This window comes from Myotis lucifugus, unplaced genomic scaffold (genome assembly GCF_000147115.1).
Source record: "Myotis lucifugus unplaced genomic scaffold, Myoluc2.0 scaffold_20, whole genome shotgun sequence".
Lineage (NCBI taxonomy): Eukaryota > Metazoa > Chordata > Mammalia > Chiroptera > Vespertilionidae > Myotis > Myotis lucifugus.
In genome coordinates, this window is record NW_005871068.1 from 1,967,436 (window position 1) to 1,989,255 (window position 21,820).

The following is a 21,820-nucleotide window of genomic DNA, read 5'->3' on the forward strand; positions in this document are numbered from 1 at the left end:
CGGTTTGGCTCGGTGGATAGAGCGTCGGCTGCGGACTGAGGGGTCCCGGGTTTGATTCCAGTCAAGGGCATGTACCTTGGTTGCGGGCACATCCCCAGGAGGAGGTGTGCAAGAGGCAGCTGATCGATGTTTCTCTCTCATCGATGTTTCTAGCTCTCTATCCCTCTCCCTTCCTCTCTGTAAAAACTCAATAATATATATTTTTTTTTAAAAGAAACTTAGTAAGCCCTGGCCGGTTTGGCTCAGTGAATAGAGTGCCGGGCTTCGGACTGAAAGGTCCCAGGTTCGATTCCGGTCAAGGGCATGTACCTTGGTTGCGGGCACATCCCCAGTGGGAGGTGTGCAGGAGGCAGCTGATTGATGTTTCTCTCTCATCAATGTTTCTAGCTCTCTGTCCCTTTCCCTTCCTCTCTGTAAAAAAAATCAATAAAATGTATTTTTTTAAAAAAAGAAAAGAAAAGAAACTTAGTAAATCCATCGAGGGAAAAATAACCGCCAAGAAGCTCTTCTGATGGAGACACTTGTTCATTGCTTTGTAGAATTAACATTGTTCTTATTATTTGCAGTTTCGAATATTTCAAGGCTATTTGGCATTTCTCTTTTTTCTTAAGCTGAAGCTATTATTGGTGTGCATTTGAGTTGCACTCAGGGGTTCATACCCACGATATCTACACTCTTATTTTTGCTTGTGGAAAAGGGACTGGGTGGCTATGTGACATCTTTCCTAGCTCAAAACTGTTGTCCTTTTCCTAAAAGCCTGTCTGGTACCTCCAGACCATCCCTTGAAAATCTAATAAAATGGTCTGATACCTCCCTATGAAAGCTCTCAGATATAATCCTGGAATTATATCTGACAGGACTCTTGGAAAGGAGGAGGGGCTAGAAGGGGAAAAGAACAGACCCTTACTGAAGGGTGAACCACATAAAATTGCCAATATGGAACCCCTTTTGTACTTATCCAAATGGCAATTTATATGGTTCAACCCAATACTAAATGCCAGGCCAGACACCTATTATATGTTATCACAGTTGATCCTCATAATGATTCTATGAGGTCAGGTTTATCCCCATTTTAAAGGCAATGAAACTTAGTTAAATGCCTAAAGTCATTATCTTCCTTTTGATTTCCCACAAAGTTGACCCAGAATCAAGGACTCCATGTGAGAAGAATATTTGGAAGACAACCCCAGAAAGCACTGGGAAGAGAATGGCAGCCTGAGATGGGGAAGGGAAGTAGTAAGTTATTGGGATGTTGTCAAGCCAGTTACTCTGGAGCCTAAACCCTCTGGGGAACTCTGGGAAACAGGGAGGAACACATGCCACAGGGTCATCCCACCTTGGGGACAAGGAAGCTTGGGCTATTTATACATGAACTATTTCTAGTCATTGGTCCAGAACTAGCAGAGGCAGGGTTTGAACTTGTGACATTCTGACCTCATAACCCATGTCGTTCCCACTGAAGCACAAAATGTTGTCAAAGCGTGGGAAAGGTCAGGGGCTCCGGGAGAATTGGGAATCAATTCCAGCATTATATCTGGGCCCCTGTAAGACACCAGAGGAGAGACCGTGCCATGCCTCCCTGCTCTATAACCATAGTTGTGTAGCTCTAGCCTACAAAATGCATGCACAGCCATAACATCATTTGGCTCTCATCATGCCCCTGAGACAGACTAAAATCCATTCGCTTACAAGATTATTATGTGCATGTGTTTACTCCCTAACTATTGAGTATGTGTGCCAGGAAGTGTTCTAGCTAATGGAGATGTAGTAGACCAGACGCACACTCATGGTAAAACTCATATTCTAGTCGGGGAAGCAGAATAAAGAAGCAAGGAGATGTATAATGTCATGTTATCATTGGTGCCATGGGCAGTTTAAAACAAGCAAAGATGATGGTCATGGCAAGAGATGCTATTTTTTTTTCCGTTGGTGGTGGGGTCAGGGAAGATGATTCCATTTGATGAGGGTAGTGAAGGAAGTGAGGCTAGCTGGAGGAAGGATGAAAAGAAAGACAGGCAGTGAAATTAGGGTGTGGTGAGGCATGAGTCTGGAGAGACCAGGAAGGGCAATGTACCATCTTATTGTTAGGACTTAGGTTTTTGCTCTCAGCCCAGTGAGGAAGCATTGGAGGATTTGGAACATGGAAGTGGCTGGGTATATGATTTCAGAGGTTCATTGGTTATGTAGCTCTAACTCACATGGTCAGCAAGACCCAGAACCAGATCTCAAATTGAAGTTTTCTGACTCCTGACCCAGTGCTCTTCCCACTTGGGTCCACAGTTGTTCTCCAGACCTGGGTATGCTTGCTCTCCTGTTTCTTTTGTTGCTTTGTTATTTTAATTGAATGCATTGGGGTGACACTGGTTAATGAAGTTATTTAAGTTTCAGGTATTCAAATCTATAATAAATCATCTGTGTATTGTCTGTTCACCACCCCAAGTCAAGTCTCCTTCTATCACCATGTATCCCCCCCTTTGCCCTCTTCTACCTTCTCCACCCCCTTTCCCTCTGGTAATCCTCACACTGTCGCCTGTGTCTATGAGTTGGGTGTGTTTTGGTCTGTGGGGTTTTTTATGTTTGTTTGTTTGTTTGTTTGTTTTGCCTAATCCCTTCACCTTTTTCAACCAGCCCTCTTATATGTGGAATCTAATCCTATCTAATAAAATGGTAATATGCAAATTAACCATCACTCCATCACAAAGATGGCGGTGCCCAGTCCTCTCAGCCCCGCCAGAGTCCCCCAGTCCCGAGAGGGAGGAGGGGTGGCGGGCGCTGAGAGCGGGCAGCATGAACGGCCTGGCGGAATGCTTGCTTCATCGCTGCGGCAACAAGGCAAGCGTTCCGCGCCTGGCCACAGATGGGCCTCTGGGGAGCAGGCGCGGAGCGGCCAGGACCTGCAAAGAGCTACTGGCGCATGGATTCGTGCGCAGGGCTACTAGTGAACAAAATAAACTAACAAATAGAAACAGACACATGGCATTCTGCTTTTTTATGTCCCTTGCAGTTAGTTGTGGTTTCCTGACCAGATCTTAAAACTGCTGTTACCTATTCCCCAGACTTTTGGCTCCTTGGGACTCCTCTTTGCCTCTTGGCTAACAGCTTTAACATTCTCCTGTTTCCAAGAGCATCTTGTCCTTGTTATCCATCAAAACGCATGACCCACACACTTGATCCACCAGAGTTTAAGCCTGACCATGAAAGTCAAGTGAGGACAACGGGATAAAAAAAATAACCACTCTAACAATAAAAAGGTTTAACTTCCCAGATCGCCAGAGGTCTTCAAGATATCAAGGAACTTTTTTGTATTCAAGATCAAGTGATATTTCCTCCCAGACAATGGGAAAAAGAGAGCAGAGGACCCGTGGTTCATTGCTTTCTTTCTCATCCAGACCAACATAGAATCGGGCAAAAGTTGCCATGAGCTACTGTAGTTGCCTTTTCCTTCATCATTACTATTTTTGGTTTCTACAATCGCAGATTGATTGGCTTCACATCCAAAGTGGCTTTGTGTATTCAGCCAAGGCTGCAAAGACAAACAGCCTATTGGGGGAACTACAGTGTGGGGCTCTCTTGACTGGTCTTTAGTGTCAACAGCCACAAAAAGTGTTTACCCCTTGATAGAGCAAGAAAAACAAACATCCCACTCTCCCATCCCTGCACTGGCACTACCTCCAGATAGAAGTGCCCATTTTGTCTTTTGTCACTATAGCAGGTCACCATGACGCTAGGCAGGCAGGTACAGAAGAAGTGTGTGGATAGATAGTCACTTGTTTGGCTACATCCACCGCTTACATTTCGTGTCCTCCGAACATGTAATGTTTCAAAGGCAGAATGATATTTCTGTTCACTTATTAAGGGATGACTAACTTGCTTTTGGCTGTACTACAAATGAATCACGGTAACCATCCCCAACTCGCAACTTCTGGTGTTCTGATGTAATGCGTTTCTATTAAAAGAAGAGGAAAGAGAGTGGGTGAGAGTGAGATCATGCAAAGGCGGAACATAACACCCAGGGAGCTAGCGTAATTGATGAACTTTAGAGACCAGATCCGTCCACTTCGAGGTGTTTTCTTGTGTCCTGGATGCGGATACCTTGCCACTCGGTTCCTAGGCATTTACAGTTGCAGAATATAGACCCATATCACGACCTGGCATTTCGAGGGACTCGGTGAAGAAAGCATTTCATTTGGGGGTGAAAACTAGATATTCCTTGAAAGCATTTAAAAGCAGTTTTGATTTCGTGTCACTTTGAGGGAATATTAGAGGGCACATGATACCGGTTAGAAAGGCAAACCAACGACCTCCCTTTTGAAATTGTTTTCATGCTATGCAGCGTATTTGGGAGTGGCAGTAGGAGGGAGTGAGTGGGAAGGTGAGACAAGGAAAGCAGGGCAGCCTAGAAAGGTGGTATCATCAGACACTGCCCCGGGGGAACCCCCACCTCCTCCGAATCTCCCCTCACAGGTGAGGTTGCTGGGGGACAGCTTGACGTGTTAATTGCCCTTCCTGGCAGAGTGGCCTTCCCACCCTCCCTCTCCCCCTTTTCAGCAAGAAGCAAATACTGTACAAAAAGCGCTGAGAGGTGTTGCAAAAGGTCCTCGGAGCCCACAGGTATTTTTCCTACGTTAATCACCTCTCCAGAGCAGACACTGCCTCCCGCCCGGAGCCCTTCTGCACTCTCCTCCGCAAGGTGCCCTGCTGTCTTCTGAGGAAGATCGGAGTGTGCCAAGGAGAGGCAGAGAGGAAATGAGACTCTGGCCTGTCGTGACCGGCAGCCCACACTGGCTTTGTCCCAGGCCCTGGCAGAAGGGGATTATAAGAGCCAGTGCCTCCCAGAACGGGAAAATCACTCATAGAAGTGAATCTTCCCCCGCCCCTCCCCCCCAGTAACCCTACCCTGTTGTTTTCTTTCTGGGTTTCAACTACTAGGAGATCTGTTATTGACCTGAAAAGAATTTCGATGTGTTGTCAAAGCATACTTCCAAGTAGCTGTGATCACTATCAAATTCGTATTTATGAAGTTCACTGTCTCTCGCCCAGGATCTGATTGTATGGTTTGTGGATGTTCCTCGGCTTATGTTGTGGATGTGAGGTCAGAACCAAAAGGATCTGTCCATAAGATTAGCTGGGCCAACCTCCCTTTTGACTGAAAAATATGAGACCTGAAGAAGTAAGAGTGACATTCCCAGGTCTCTGACATTCCTTCCTAAGTAGCAGAGGCCAGACTTAAGCCCGAACTTCTCATTAGTGGACTCCATTGCGCTCATGAACTTTTTTCTTGGTAAGTTCGTCTGTGAAAGTTTGCTTTGGCAACTACAGAGGCTGGATGGAGAATAAGAAAGGTCAGTAAGCTCAGACCCCATCCCCTTCATCACCTGTTAGTATCGCCATGTAATGTTGCTGTCTCAGATGAGGTTTGGTGTTTGGGATTATTTCTGGTCTCTCAGAATGGACTCCAGATCCCCCAGTGTGGCTGTCCTACAGCTCAGTCATGTCTTCGGCCAATCATTTGAACTGGGTGGGCTGACAATTCTTCATTCTTCCCCATGTCTTCTTCATCCACTAAAGTTCTAAAGTTGTGCTGGCCTATGGCTAAGTGTCCCACTGTAGAGTAGGGCCTAACTGAGAATCCTGCATCTGCCCTTTACCAGGTCATCTTAGGTGAGCTACTGCCATTCTCTAGGCCTCAACTGCTCCAGCTATAAAACGGGAAAAATGATTTAAGCATTTCCATAGAGTCTTATATCGAGTACATTTTTAAAACTGTATAGAAAGTACTGAGCAGACTAGTTACAATGACTATGATCATTCTGAACCTGAAGGGTGATGAGAGCAAAGAAGCTAACAATTTAAACAGTACGTTCAGAGCCTTAAAATGAATCTCAACTTAGCATTCAGTTCTGGCCTCTTTGGCAGCAAATACAATATTAATTGAAAAATGTTGTGATCGTGATTGACACCGGATTAGGTTTTTTTTTTTAATGTTTTGATTTTGTTTAGAGAGAGAGGATGGGAGAGGGAGAGAGAGAGAGAAACATCCATGAGAGAGAATCATGGATCGGCTGCCTCCTGCCTGCCCCCTACTGGGCATCGAGCCCGCAACCCGGGCATGTGCCCTGACCGGGAATCGAACCCGGGACCCTTGAGTCCATAGGTTGATGCTCAACCACTGAGCCACGCCGGTCGGGTGACACCGGATTAGGTTTTACTGGTATAGAACACTTGGTGCTGTCTGCTATTAGGATCTTCACATTGTTTTGGACATTGTATGTCTCTTTTTGGTTTTCTTTTAAAATCTTTTTTTATTGATTTTTAGAGAGAGAGGAAGGGAGAGGGATAAAGAGATAGAAACATAGATGAGACAGGAACATCATCGATCGGCTGCCTCCTGCATGCTCCACAATGGGGATGGAGCCCGCAACCCAGGCATGTGCCCTGACCGGGAATCGAACCGTGATCTCCTGGTTCATAGGTCAACACTCAACCACTCAGCCACACCAGCCAGACTGGACATTGTGTCACTTATGAGATTTTCCATGTGTTGAGTGTGATGTGATCCCCCGGAACTCAGAGAAATTATCCTCTATTGACAGCACAGTAGATTTGATAACTTATTGAATGTGTGTTGATCAAATAACTGAAAATCTATACACAGTTATAGAAGCATGGATTATATATTGATTCACATGACAGAGTGAGACTGTATGAAGTCTTAGGACTATTGTGTTTTTTCTCTTCTGGGAAGAGGGTCTCTTATCTAGCCCAGTAATGAGCTTGTGTGGATTGAGGTGGTCCATTTTGTGGACTAAGGTGTCTCAGTCACCATTTCACTCTCGTGCTTTGATGTTTTCCTGTCTTTCTTTCCCCCTTCTCCACCCAAAACCAAAGATTAATTTAAAGGCAAAGCTGATGTCACCGTAAGTCAACTTGTCATCATTTTTACTTTCCCTTTCTTTTTCAGTGCAGAAATGAAAAGTAAGTATAAAGCAAAAGAAATCGTAACTTTGATCTCCTGCTTCCCTTTTCCCCTGTGAATATATGTAAGCACACCTACTAATGCATCTGCCGTCCTGAGTGGGGCTCCTTTAGGAACGTACATCAGGGCATTTTAAAACCCTATACGGTAGCTGTCCAGGTAGCATGTGCAGCCTGTCTGCCCATGGCCACGTGGGCAGCCAAGAAGTAAGTAGACTGTGTGTGTGCTTGCTGTGTAGGCATAACATCCAAAGATCAGAACGGCATCTTTTCAGAAGTCCCAGCAGGGAGTCTTCATGCTTCCTTCCCATGCCTCTTATTACCTCTCACCTCTTATCCCATAGACTCTCGCTGCCAGGTGGGTGGCCTCAGCCAACACCCCCTCTCTGGCTGCTTTGTCACTCAGCATCTCCATGCCACTCAGAAGCAAGAGTGACACATGTTCTACCCACCTCTCCATCAGAAATTCAAAGCAGCTGCATCTCACAGCAGCTCTGGTACTAAGAGTTAACAAACCTTCCCTGCCGAACTTCAGTAAGTTCTCATTTCCCAAGCCTCCCTCCTATGTCTTTGTGGTACAGGGGTTCACAAGGTGTCTGCTTTCTTTGGTCAGTGATCCCAGGGGTCGTAGCAGTAGATCAGCCGAGTTAGCAGATCACTAAATAGTTTAACAACTCCCAACGCAGCAGGGCGCCATGGCCGCCTTAGAGAATGGATGGAAAATATCCCCTTGCTATAATTGGGTTCGGCCCTGTGGCTTAACACCATCTTATTTGGCAATCTTTTTCTCTTGACATATTTAGTAATCACTCTAAGAAAGATTTATTAGACTGTTCATGGGAACAAACAATGCATTAAGTATTACACATATGCATGCTTTTAATACCACTCCTTTTCTAGTCTATTCTCAACCTTTCCCCAAAGTCTTGCTTTTGCCTCATCAAAATTCTCCCTTGTCTTTAAATTCCTCTTGGTTCTTGTCTCCTCCAAAAGAACCTTTTATATTTTGGAATGTTTTTGTAGTTATGAGTTCTTTTAATCAAAATTCACTGGGCCATGCTTAGAGAGGAAAACACACTCTCACAGTTTAAAACCACTGAAGATCTTTTGCTCATCATTAATCTCAAAACAAAAATTTAGCATATGGTTAGAGTTTTGTGAAAATAGTCTCCTGGGTATCTCTGGGGGCGGGGGGAGAAAAAGGGGGAGAGAGAGAGAGAGAGAGAGAGAGAGACAAGGAATGAACTCCAAATATTTCAGCCAAACACAATACAATGAACTGTTTCCTGAACCTGAAAGTTGGCACCCATGAGGAGATGTGGGGGAGGGGCACTTCGAATCAGGATTAATAGCTCATGCTCTGTGCTCACTAAAGGACTTTGACAGCTGGTACCCCTCAGACATTTTCAAAAAGAATAATAAATATCCCACCCACCCTGGCACACGCAGAGCAAAATGTCTTAGCAAATAATCCATCTAGAACAGATTTAAGAGAAAATACATCAGGGTCATGGAGATGCTCAGAAGGTCATGAGTTAATGACACAGCTGCCGCATGGCAACCCTGGGTGTTATTCACTTTACATATGAAATGTTCTTCTTCGGTCATCAGATATACAATAATGGCTGTCTCTGCTCTTGGGAGAGCCCCTTCAGTGTTAGGCACCATTCTACATGCACTCATTTACTTAACACTCAACTTCCTGTCTACTGCTGGCCTGATTTAGTACACTGGCCACAATCCCCACACAGAAGGCCTTATTTTCTCACCTTAGACAGTAGATTACACATAGTCCTACACATCTGATATTTTAGGGTTGAGGCACTGAAAGCACAAATTCAGGAATTAGTTGCTAGCAAGAGCCTTCATTCGCCTGCTGGTATCGCCAACTTAGAGGTGCAGTGTGAGGGGCCAGGAGCACAGGTTCAGGAGCCAGACTGCATGATACAGCCCAGCTCACTCTCTTACTGTGTCTGTGAACTTGGGCACGTGATCTGGCTTCTCGATGTCTCAGTTTCCTCATATAAAAAATGAGGCTACGCTTGTACTTCACAGTTTCTTATACGGATTCAATGAAATAATCTGTGCCCGGCATGTCGTAGGGACTGTTACATGGGTGTATTCCCGTGTGCACTGTGATCGCAGGCATACAGACCTGGGCATGGCAACCATCACTGAGGGTGAGGGGGGTAGAACGAATTCCGCTGTGATCCCTGAGCACAACTCCCATGGATCCCAGCCAGACTCTTGCAGTGACAGCTCCCTTCCCATATAATCAGACAAGGAAAGTCAGAGACTATGAGGGCTCTCAAGGTGAACCTCTTCTATGGCACAGAGTGATTGAATTGGATGCAGAAATTGCTTAGCTGCCTGTGAATCAGCAGCAAGGGCTGGGCCTGCGGAGGACCTGTGCACCTGGGACTGCACCTTAGTTCCCTTTTTACTTGACACTTTCAAGAGAGAGACACTGAGCGGTGGACCTATATAAGGTTTTCAGACATTTATAGACCAATCGAGTCACAAACAAAGCACACGGCTTGTGGAAATAATGCTGGTACTTTAACCCGGCACTTGTCAAGCTTCCGCTATACCAGAATCTCCTGGAGGGCTTGTGAAAACACAGATTTCTAGGCCCCACCCCAGAGATTCTGATTCACTAGGTCTGAGGTAGGGCTGGAGAGTTTCCGTTTCCAGCAAGTACCTAGGTTATGCTGGTCCAGGGACCACGCCATGAGAACCACCTGTCAAATCTGTGTTTTGCATCCTTACTACCTATTTTTTAAATATATTTTATTGATTTCAGAGAGGAAGGGAGAGGGAGGGCAATAGAAACATCAATGATGAGAGAGAATCGTTGATTGGCTGCCTCCTGCATGCCCCACACTGGGGATCAAGCCTGCAACCAGGGTATGTGCCCTGACCGAGAATTGAACCGTGACCTCCTGGTTCATAGGTTGACGGCGGCTGGGCTCCTTACTACCTATTTCTACATTTAACTTGAACTCTTTAGCATAGAGATGGCATGAATGACTCCCCACCCCCCAACATACAGATATTTGAATCCACAGAGCTAATGTCCTTATTCATGTGTATTTTTGCTAATAAACACTGACTTTCATTTTTTCCCCATAGTTGCATGCTGCTGTGACCAAGATCCAGGTTCCAAGACCTGGATTCAATTACACGTTTGCCCACATATGTGTCCTGAATAATGATAAGACTTGCATCGTGGATGACATAGTGCATGTGCTGGAAGAGCTAAAGAATGCTCGGGCCACCAACCGGACCAATTTTGCTATCACATACCCGATCACTCACTTAAAGGACGGGAGGGCCGTGTACAATGGGCACCAGCTTGGAGGTGTCACCGTGCACAGCAAGGACCGGGTGAAATCCGCAGAGGCCGTCCAGCTCACCTACTACCTGCAGTCAATCAACAGTCTCAACGACATGGTGGCTGAGAGGTGGGAGTCCAGCTTCTGCGACACTGTCCGACTATTCCAGAAATCTAACAGCAAAATCAAAATATACCCTTACACGTCCTCCTCGCTGAGGGAAGACTTCCAGAAGACCAGCCGCGTGTCAGAACGTTACCTGGTCACCAGCCTGATCCTGGTGGTCACCATGGCCATCCTCTGCTGCTCAATGCAGGACTGCGTCCGCAGCAAACCCTGGCTAGGCCTACTCGGCTTGGTGACCATAACCCTGGCCACTCTCACCGCAGCCGGGATCATCAATCTTACTGGTGGGAAATACAATTCCACCTTCCTGGGAGTCCCTTTCGTCATGCTAGGTAATTACTGCCCTTCATTTTTTCTGGTTCCTCCTGCTGGTAATGGTTACTGGGTTCCTAAAAGGCAAAGAGCAGCCATCTAACAACTTTGTTTCATTTTCAGTGTCTTCCTTTTGCCTAGGAGCCCTGGGACCACTTGTAAAAAGTCCTGGTGGTCAGCAAGAAGCAACCTTCTCTGGTAAAGGTGCCAGAAGTCCAAAGTCATGGGCTCCAGCCCTGGCTCTCCATTAAGTAGCCATGTGGCATTTGGCAGCTATTCATCTTTGTGCCAGAGTGTCTTAGGTTGAGCCTCCCCGGAAACAGACTGTGAGACAAGGGTTTAGATACAAGTTGTTTATTTGGGAGGTGAGCCCAGGAAGCCCCAGTGTGGGAATGAGAACCTGAGACAGGGTAGGAAGACAATTCAGGGCATGTGAATGAACAGGTTCCTGCTGCGGGCATCTGTGGCTCAATCCCACTGGGGACCTTTGAGAGAGAGACCTCAGAGAACACTCGGCAGAGAGGCCCTCCTTCAGGAGTGAGGAAGCTGGGAGCTGGGCTGTGTCCCCAGAAGCCCTGTGCATGACTCATCAAGGCTCTCCCAGGGTCATTAACACCCAAGCTCTTCACAGGGAAGACCCAGCACATTCATACAGCTGGAGAAATCCCTCTGGTCACGGGTATTTGCAATAGGAAGCCTTCCTTGACCTTTAGAATGGTGAACAGGAGGGCACGTGGGTTGAGCACTGACAGTGTCTGCCACCCTCAGTTTCCCAGCCCTCTAGATAGAGTGGATGTGAACATCACACAAAAGGACATAAGTAAACGTACAAGGATTTTAAAAGCAGCAAGTGAGACATAAACAGAAGGAAACTTTTCCTGTCCTTGCTGTGAACTCAGGAGAATGTTTCAAAATGATGGTGTAAGAGCCCTGGCTGGTTTGGCTCAGTAGGTAGAGCATTTGCCTGCAAACTGAAGGGTCCCAGGTTCGATTCCAGCCAAGGGCACATGCCTGGGTTGTGGGCTTGATCCCCAGTAGGGGATGTGCAGGAGGCAGCCGATCAATGATTCTCTCTCATCATTGATGTTTCTATCTCTCTCTCCCTCTCCCTTCCTCTCTGAAACCAATAAAAAAAAATTTTTTTTAAATGATGGTGTAAGATCCCATGGAGGCTGCAGGAATTTCCTGATAAAGATAATGCTCAAAACAAAGGCATAGTGTCTGGCCGCTGTGCCTCAGTGGTTGAGCATCGACTCTCTCCCTGTCCCTTCCTCTCTGAAATCAATAAAAATATATTTAAAAAAACAAAAAAACAAATAAAAGACAAAGGCATAGTGGTCATAACATAACATCAGTGACTCTGTCCATCTGGTCTTGAAGATGGCATGCCCAGCAAGCCTGATGGCAGAGTCCTTGTGGGCCAGGATTCAAACGGTTCGCTTTCCCCCTTTTCTCTGGCAGCTTCTCATCCATTCCTTTAGCAAAATTAAAACATTGGGAATCAGATGACAAACGAAGTGGCATTTTTCGTTGACTGAGAAATAAGTATGATGGAGTGGGCCTTTTGCCCTGTTGGGGGTAGCTGAAGAGAAAAGAATTCCCTCGGGAAATCTCAGCCGCGTTATGGTTGGTTAAGTGCAAAGCAGGGCTGGCGGGGCTGCAAGGCCACAGAATGGCCTGCTGGCCTCGCTGCTCCGCGGCTGCAGGAGTTTAGACCTAGGCTAGGAACATCCATTAGTAGCCTCTGTGGGAAAGTGGGGCACTGTGCAGAGACTGAGCAAGCTGCGGCTCTACCAGCTCGGTTTACTTATCGCTGCTGAACACAACAGAGAAGGAGGCTGCTACGCTTCCTCCTGACTCCAATCTGTTAAGAAGGCAGCTTCATTTGTCTCTTTAAAATAACCCCCAGACGATGTGGGTATACGGTGGTCTACAGGGTGGTTTCTTGAAGAGTGAGTAAGGACTGGGTATTTGTAGCTTCCACAGAGGCTTGAGTCAAGATTTAAATTCAGATGTTTTGCTCATGCTTAGTCACAGGCTGGGGTTGTTTTTTTAGCTTTCGTTTTAAAAATAGTGGTTTTTGTTGTGATTATTTTTGTGGGGGCTAGTGGGTGGGGATAAATGGGAATAAGAAAAGGGTGGGGAACTGAAAGGAAACAGTAAGGTTCTTAAGGTGAAGAAAAAGGGCTGGAAAGGGGGTTATTGTCTCTGGTTTTATGAAACTCTAGGTAGTTACCAGTGAGTTCAAAGTATGATACAATATTTAAAACTCCCGACCTTACTACTGAGTCCGGGGCACTGACCTCTTTCCCCTTAGATTGTCAATTAAAAAAATGACAACAGCCAACACACACACACACACACACACACACACACACAAAACCTCCCTAAAAACTAATTGCACTCAGTAAAATAAAATTACAATATTTAGTGCTTCTTAATATTAATATTAAAATAGTAATACCCAAAACTTCTTCAAATTAATTTCACTAAAAAATCTATTTCACTAAGCAAATGACATTAAATATTCAAAACTTCATTAAATTAATTTTATTAGGCAAAACACTTATAACACTGACAATTTCTTAAAACTCCCATTTGTACTTTTTAGAGAGATTTTAAATATTGTAAGTAAAGGTCAACACAGAAAGGCATAGACCAGATAGTTCTGAGGCAGAGAAGGATGTAAGGGATGGAAAGATGCTGTTAACAGGAGAGTGTCTTTGAAAAACAAATCCAGAAATAGTAGCGTCACAGCCCTGCAGAGACCGAGTATCACTGAACTTCACGTCCAAGTTCAATTCAGAAAGAGCTGGCATTTGCAATGAAAGAGACCCAGCGCTGCAGGTGCCCAATACTCGCTTGTTTGCAATTTGTGAGGAATGTTACAGGCATTGATTGGATGGCAGTTTTCCCTGCTGACAGTCAGTATGCAACCTTTCTGTACATTTTCAGTCCAAAGAGGTCGCAAATGACTTAGTCACATCATGAGAGGAAGCTATGCATTTTAGTAGCTAAGGCCCATTTGCAATAAATACTTTGCACCATGTAATGGGTGCTTAATATGCTCATAAAGACAACTGTGCCTGGATTTAGGATGGTTGTTGCCCTTCTGTATTTCTCAGATAAACTCTTCATTCTCCGAGATTGAATAAAATACAAGCAAAAGCACGTATGACAATGTATTCAGGGCCAATGTTAAATTCTGTTTTTTGATGACCAATCTTTAAATGCCAATAAATATTTCAAATGACCAAGAAGAAATACAGTCCTAAGGGTTTTGCACTGAGTCAAAAACTGTCTGGTTTTTTAAATTGCCTGTCTATGACACAAAATGACTATGCTTAACCTAAACAGATTTAAGCAAAACTTCTTGATTTTTTTATGTTACCTCAATACAATATCAAATAAAAATTTAAAAATATATGGCCTCATTTAGAAGGAAAAGAATCTCAGAAAAAGTCTCTAATATAGACATTTCCTTAGCTGACAATAGGTCTACAATGTGATAGATTCAAGAAACTAAACATTCTCAGTGTAATGCCGGTCACATAAGGCCAGACACAGCCAAATGCCAAAATGGCAGTAGATTTAGAATGGAAAATTTTAAGACCACGTGTGTCAAGCAGTGTTAAACTGACAAAATTCCAGAATAAGAAAGAATTTGGATAAACTCTGAGAGTTCACCATAATGAGATATGACTGTGTGTTTCTAGCCAAGACTGTACGTGACATCTCTGGCAATAAGAATATATCCTACACAGATGAATCATTTTGGCAATGATGTAAGCAGATACATCATGATTTAGAATGTTTTTAATCAGCAGCATGCATATTAGACAATCCCACTTCTGGCAAAACCCCTGTCCATATGACTCAGATCAGTTTATTTAGAGCTGAAATCCTTAAAGGTCTACAGTATTATACATGCTCATTGACATTTTTTAGTTACTATAATTTGGAGAGGAATTTATTTCATCCATAGCCCTTATGCATAAAGTAATAGCTTATATTTCCAAATTATATTCATATCCGGTATTAAGATATTTGAACTGGCACTTGAAAACATAAGACACTCATCATTTTGACCCATTATGGAATTTCCTTTAAAGGATGAGGATTTACATCACTGTCCTGCAGTTGTGTGTGGTTTAAGAAATTAGCATAGGTTTTGTACATGTAAGCTCTCCTTACGGGCTTAATATTTCCACAGATTTGCTGATCCGACACAAATAAGGAAAGGAAAGGAATGTTCGAGAATACAGAAGGGAACAGGAGGAAGGTTTTCTTCCTTCTTCATCTGGAAGGGTTGTTGCTGCATGTATATACTGACCAACTTAAAGGGGAGAATTGAAGTTGTACAGAAGGTAGTTTGGGTATTAGTTCATCTCATTTAAAATGGTTGCTTTGCATTTACCAAGACACAAGAGTGGTGAAGATCAGATGAGATAAAAATGTTCTTCAAGAAAAATATTTTTCAAGTCATTTCAAATGTTTAGGATTTTGAGAAGGTCAAATGCCAGATCCTCTTCCTTCTGAATAACCCAGCCAGGCCACACATATTCAAGGATGGGAAAGGAAGAAAGAATGTGATTAAGTGCTAGGAGGAAAATAATAGCAGGGATGTTTGGCTTCTTTCAGATATACATTCTAAGATTATTTGTTTAGCAGAAACTAGAAGATCAAGTTCAGTTCTCCAAGAATTTGTTGTAATTTGGTGCCACCTAGAATATGATATAGTATATGGAGCTCAGTCTTATAAAGGGGTAAAAGTTCTTATACAAGCAATGTAGTTCTAAATGAGAAATTGCAACTCAGTAATTTTTGCGCTTAAACTTAAGCACACCTGAAAGGTTTTGCTTTCTTGATGAGTATTCTGGTATATTCCTAAAATCATGAGAAACTGGGGGAAGGGCAGGAATCCGCCAGATTAAAATAATAAAGCCCAAACCATATGATATTGCCAATATTCAACTATTTTTGACCTATAAAATTGACACCAATATCCAACCATTTTTGAACTACAAAAGCAATAATTTCTTATGGTTCAACCTAACACATTATTGTAGAAGTCCATTGTTGCAACAATATGACAATCTACACGGTAAAATAGAGAGTTGTGGAAATACTCTGCTTAGAGATAAATCACTAATAGGTTCAGTAGATTCTAGGAAAAAGCTGGTTTATAGAGGTTTGTTTTTTTATATATTTTTTATTTGTTTCAGAGAGGAAGGGGCAGGGAGAGAGAGAAAGAAACATCAATGATGAGAGATAATCATTGATTGGCTTCCTCCTGCACGCCCCACACTGGTGATTGAGCCCACAACCCCAGGCATGTGTTCTGACCTGGAACTCCTGGTTCATATGTCAATGCTCAACCACTGAGCCATGCCAGGCAGGCTATAGAGGTTTTGTGGTTCCATGTTTATTTATATCTGATTGGGAAGAAGAGTAATTTCATACAATATTTTCAATTGTTTTTCCCTGAAAACCTTATTTGTAATGGTCTCTGGTTATTGTGGGACTAATTTACAAGGAGATTATGTAATCTAGTTTGTGGATAGTTCTCAGCTTCTTATTCTCATGCTCTACCAAATCCTATTACAGTAAGGGGTAGGTGGGGAGAAATAGGTTTGAACAAAATACAGTTTATTGTTCTATTCTTAACCATAAAGGAAGCCAAGAACAGGATTGGGGTTGCAGGTCTAGGAAGGCAGAGCTCAGTTACGTAGAGGAATGCAAGAGCGCCACCTTTTTGACCCGGGTCTCCTTAAGTACACTCTGGGTGGCCTAGCCACCTACTTTAGGGAATGGGAGAGTGGCAGATTCTACGAAGGTCAGGCAGTAGGGTACAACATCAGGACACTAAGCTGGTAAAAATTAAACCATGAGGGGAAACACCTAGTGTGGTGTTGCATTTGGACTAACATTTCAGCAAGTCACTGCTGGGCTGGGTAGTCTTCACCACATGGGTCTACAGGAGTTCACCATGCAAGTAGATTCACAGTCATTGTTAAGGCAACCCTGCATTTCACAAAGAGCAGCGGTTCTCAACCTGTGGGTCGCGACCCCGTTGCGGGTCAAACGACCCTTTCACAGGGGTTGCCTAAGACCATCGGAAAACACATATATAATTACATATTGTTTTTGTGATTAATCACTATGCTTTAATTATGTTCAATTTGTAACAATGAAATTGGGGGTCACCACAACATGAGGAACTGTATTAAAGGGTTGCGGCATTAGGAAGGTTGAGAACCACTGACATAGAGGCTATTTCACCAGGCAAGAGCCAAAATGTAGACAGAACCTAAGAAAGGGATTCTAGCTCCTTCTCTGCGTTGATTGATGTAGCAGCACTAGCATTTCTTTTCCTTACCAGAAAAATAAATTTCACATTAGCCTGCTATTCATTGTGGGTGTGGGTGTGTATAACCTGGTTGCATAATATATATTATATATCACATTAGCTATCATATGTGATACGATTTGTTATGCAATAACTTTAGGTTGTGTGTATACAGATGTATTTATGTGTTTATAACATATATTATGTAGTGTATATGGGTTGAATGGTTGAATATAAATACTATATATTTATCTATATACTTTTTTTAAAAATATATTTTATTGAACCTTTACAGAGAGGAAGGGAGAGAGACAGAGAGTTAGAAACATCGATCAGCTGCCTCCTGCACACCCCCCACTGGGGATGTGCCCACAACCCAGGTACATGCCCTTGACCGGAATCGAACCTGGGACCCTTCAGTCCGCAGGCCGACGCTCTATCCACTGAGCCAAACCGGTTTCGGCAATTTATCTATATACTATATAGTATATATATTCACACATTTTATATGTAAATATATAAAATATTTTTGAATAGGATAAGCTACATATACATATATTTATAATTTACATGTCTTCTATATGAAGTTATTACACAATGACCATAGCATATATTATGGGCCATATTTGTACACACCAATTTTATATAATGCTGTACACACGCAGTATCTAAATATCTTAAAATAAGGAAGAGCTATTATCAAAGTCATTTCTTGGACTTATTTGCAGCTCCTTAGTGAAGGAAAATCATTTCTCAGATAAAAACCCAGTACTGTGATCAGAATTACAAAAATATGACTGGTCTCTGGTAGAAAGAATAAGATGTGTGTGTTCATCCTGCTGTGAGCATCCGTCTTAACTTAAGCAGAGTAGACCTTTACTCTCACTCTTAACTGTGAGACAAAACAGGCTGTGATAAACCAAACAATTCGGCATAGAAAGTAAATGTTTATAACTGGCAAAGTGTAAATGTAACCCAGTTAATGAACTTCCCCCTGAAAATAGATGTTACTCAACCCAGACATACCTACACTTTAAATTTCTTCTCAAAAAAAACAAAAATCATAAATTTATGTGGGTGTCAGTCAAAGAAAAGCATTTTATAAACATGAGCTACTTAGTCAAGCTCATCTAAGAATAAAATATGTCTTAAGTGGATTTTGCTCATGCAGTCCTTATACTCTGTGGCTTTTCTAGAAGAATGTAGTCCTTTTACTTCCATATATGAGGTTTGGCTCCACTGTTTCCTGGTATGAAAAATTTTCACATTAAAACCGAAAGATCATCCATCACAAACTATCCCATTTCACCTCCTCATCTTCTCCGCTATTGCTTACTTTTAGGAAGTCAGGGTGAGGAAACCCAGCCAGTATGGAAAGGGTTAAAATGTGAGGAGTGCCTACAGGTGTCAGCCTCTGCCTGCAGCAGTGTGTGCTGGGGAAGGTGGGAGAATCTGGGCCTAAAGAAAAATCTGCCTTACAAAAGCTGCATGCACAAAATAGATCAATTTGCCCGTGATTGTTCATGGACTAAAAAAAAAAATCCAAATCACCCAGATTGCCCGTAATAGCAAAACCATCAACTACGCTTAAAATATGATTCACTTTCTGAGTAACTTCCCAGAAGTAGATCTACTGGGTGAAGTTGGGTTAATTCTTAGCTATTTGTTAGTGGATTCCTCCTGTTAGTGGATTGTAAACAACCCTGAAGGCTTTGGTCAGGCCCCAGAAAAGGGGCTGGACTAGAGGGAGATTTAATCTGAGGTTCCTGAGACTCACCCTAAATGGCTTCAGGATTAGCCCTTGAAAGTTTGCAGCCATTCATGTTATTTATCACCTGTGTTACTTTTTCTCTTCATTGGCTCCAAAGCCTGAACGTTAACTGCATATAAAGATATAAAATTCTTTGGGAAAAAAGAAAAATGATCAGCCTAAACCCTTCAGTATTTGAGTTTACTAGATGGCAATCCCAAAGTCTGCTGCTAATAAAATTTCAATTGCACTCCTGGTACAAACTGTGTCTGAACACTGGTGAAGAGCTAGCTCTATTGTCCTTGTCCTGGAGCCTGGCTAAAAGCCCACGTTGCCTTCAAAGCATTCACTCGTGAATAATTAGAACTTGGACCTGTGTGTGTGTCTTGACACACACTGATATGCATGTAACTCTACAGACGTGCAATGGAATCAAAAGAGAAAGAAATATCTTGAATGTACTTTGAGAAGACAAGTGAATACTTTAAGGGCTTCTTTATCTTCAGAATGTGATAGCATCAGTATGTGTTGTTTAACAGTTCCCTTTGGCAACTGTTCACGGGCTTACATACTGTGACTGTAAGAGGGAATGGCCTGGGAGATTGGTCAGTTCCTGGCATGCTCACTATGATACAGTTTCCAGCCATGGAGCTGCCCCTCTGATGATGAGCCCTGGCTCCCATTACCACAGTAGGGTCTTGGTCACCAAGGGCTAAATCTGTTTGGAACTTCCTGTTAGATAGCTTCCCGCATGAACGCTGCTACCCGGGAGTCCTCGTGAACACTGGAGACGGAAAATGGTCCCATGCCAAAGAGATGCTTTGTGCCAATGACATAGGCCCTTTAGTCAGATGTAATAGGAAAGCTTATAGAGCTCTGACTTCATAGAGAAAATTTAATAACTAGAGTTCAAAGCAGAGAGCAATACTTTTGTTTTTAAAGCACCTTTGCAATATGGGGAAAACAATAGCCAAACCTCTGAAAAGTCTCTTCAATCCACATGCAGTATCTGTTCGCCTACATCTGTAAGTTGTCGCCTCAGAGTCCCGCTTGCCGGACCCCAGCCCCCCAAATTAAGAGAGTGATGGATGATGGTGATGCTGAAGAAGGGAGGCAACTGCCGAGAGAGGAAAGTGGGGAGGGCCCGAGCCTACCGAACTCTTTCTTCCCTGCCTTTCCTTAGTTTCCACATTCGGAAGTGACTATAAAAGACAAGGCTGGAGGGAAAAGTATGAAGGAGTCTGTCCCTGTGAAGTCCACCTGCCTATGATTTCCTCTTCACGGCCTCCTCATCTCTACTCTCTGTCCCATTCCCCAGACCGAAGGGAAGCTGCTTTGGTAGCTCAGTGTTCCGGGGAGAGGGGTGCATTTCAAAGGATACCCTTGAAAGTCAAAATCAAAGGGAATGTGGCTATAATTATGGGCAGACCAGCATCCCAGGGTGCAGGGCACTCTTCATGTCCTAAGGCTCTGGGAATATGTCTCCCCTTGAGCAGAGGCCAGGAAACAAGGGCCCTACAGTTCAACTCTGCTTTAGGGTCATAGATTGATCTCTTCAACATCAATATCGAGCTGCGAATCAGGTCTAGTGCCAGCTAGGCACTCCAGGCTGTTAATCCTAGGGAGGCAGCTCTGTTGGCACTCATCCCTCCCCTGATTGACTGAGCTTCGGGAAGGAGGCCTGGTTATGGTGTAGGCAGCTGTTCCTGAAAACCAAAGAGCTCTGTGAAGATACTGCACAACTCCAGGTCTGGGTTTAAGGTAAAGGCATCTGTTGGTGAGGTGTGGCTTGAGAAACAACAGTCCTAGCCTATCAGGAATGGGTGGGAGCAAGGCAAATGATAGCTAGCAACCAATGCTGAGGGATCAGTAGAACAGATTCTTTCTCAGGGATCCCTTTGTTGGCCTCTATGAGTATCTGCATGCACATCCCTGTCGCAAGAGGAACAAAGGAAAGGCATAGTTTCCAAAAGCCTAAGAATAAAATCAGAATTCTCTCTGGAATTGCCCTCAGACCCCAGAGCATGTGTGAAAACAGTTAAAATACAATAAAAATAACCAAACTATAGGACAAGGCATTTAAAATGTAGCAACAGAACTCAAGAGACAAGCAAATAGCCTACTTCTACTTTTCCTTGAATTTATTTTCATTCTGGACCCTCCAGCACCACCCTTTTTACCTAATAGCTCTGTTAATGCAAATATCTTTTCTCAAATAGCTTCTAAGATTATTCAACGGCAAGGTAAGATATGGATTCTTGTAGCTTCCCATCAGGGTCAGATAATGTCATCCTATATGATAAAAGGCTAATATGCAAATCGACTGGACGGCAGAACAACCGGTCGCTATGGCATGCACTGACCACCAGGGGGCAGATGCTCAATGCAGGAGCTGCTCCTGGTGGTCAGTGTGCTCCCCCTGTGGGAGCGCCGCTCAGCCAGAAGCCAGGCTCACTGCTCTTTAGCACTGCCTCAGAGGCAGGAGAGGCTCCCGCACGGCCCCTGCTCTCACAAGCCAGGCTCATGGCTGGTGAGCGCAGTGGCAGTGGTGGGAGCCTCTCCTGCCTCTGCTGCAGGTGGGCGGTAAGGAGTGAGGGGTCCTAGACTGCAAGAGCCCTGAGAGGGATGTCTGACTGCCGGCTGAGGGACCCCCACCCCCACCCAGTGCACGAATTTCATGCACCGGGCCTCTAATTATAAAATATTGCACCAATTTTAAGAAAGGAGTGTAAAACAGATTTCATTTAAATTCTACTATATGGCTGATTAAAATCCTTCTATATGCATCCTTATTTTCTTACCATATTTAATGATTCAGTACAAAAGCCCCGTTTTAAAACTTTTTTTTTGTTTCTAACAAGTAAATACTGTAAAAAACTTCCATTTGCCATTTTCAGTGAAACGCTAAATTGTTTGCCCATTGGAACTTAGTCTATGTGGCTCTAGATGAAATTGTCATACTGTTTCCCTGGG

At 43.7% G+C, this 21,820-nt stretch overlaps 1 protein-coding gene across 1 annotated transcript in view; it reads left to right on the forward strand.

Moving 5' to 3' along the window:
* The window catches only part of PTCHD1 (patched domain containing 1), a 59,887-nt gene that overhangs the window by 31,648 nt on the left and 6,419 nt on the right, over positions 1 to 21,820 (forward strand). Inside the window, exon 2 of the mRNA XM_023751312.1 lies at positions 10,108 to 10,768. Within this exon, the coding sequence (XP_023607080.1) occupies positions 10,108 to 10,768 (661 nt within the window). The remainder of the gene's footprint in view (positions 1 to 10,107; positions 10,769 to 21,820) is intronic.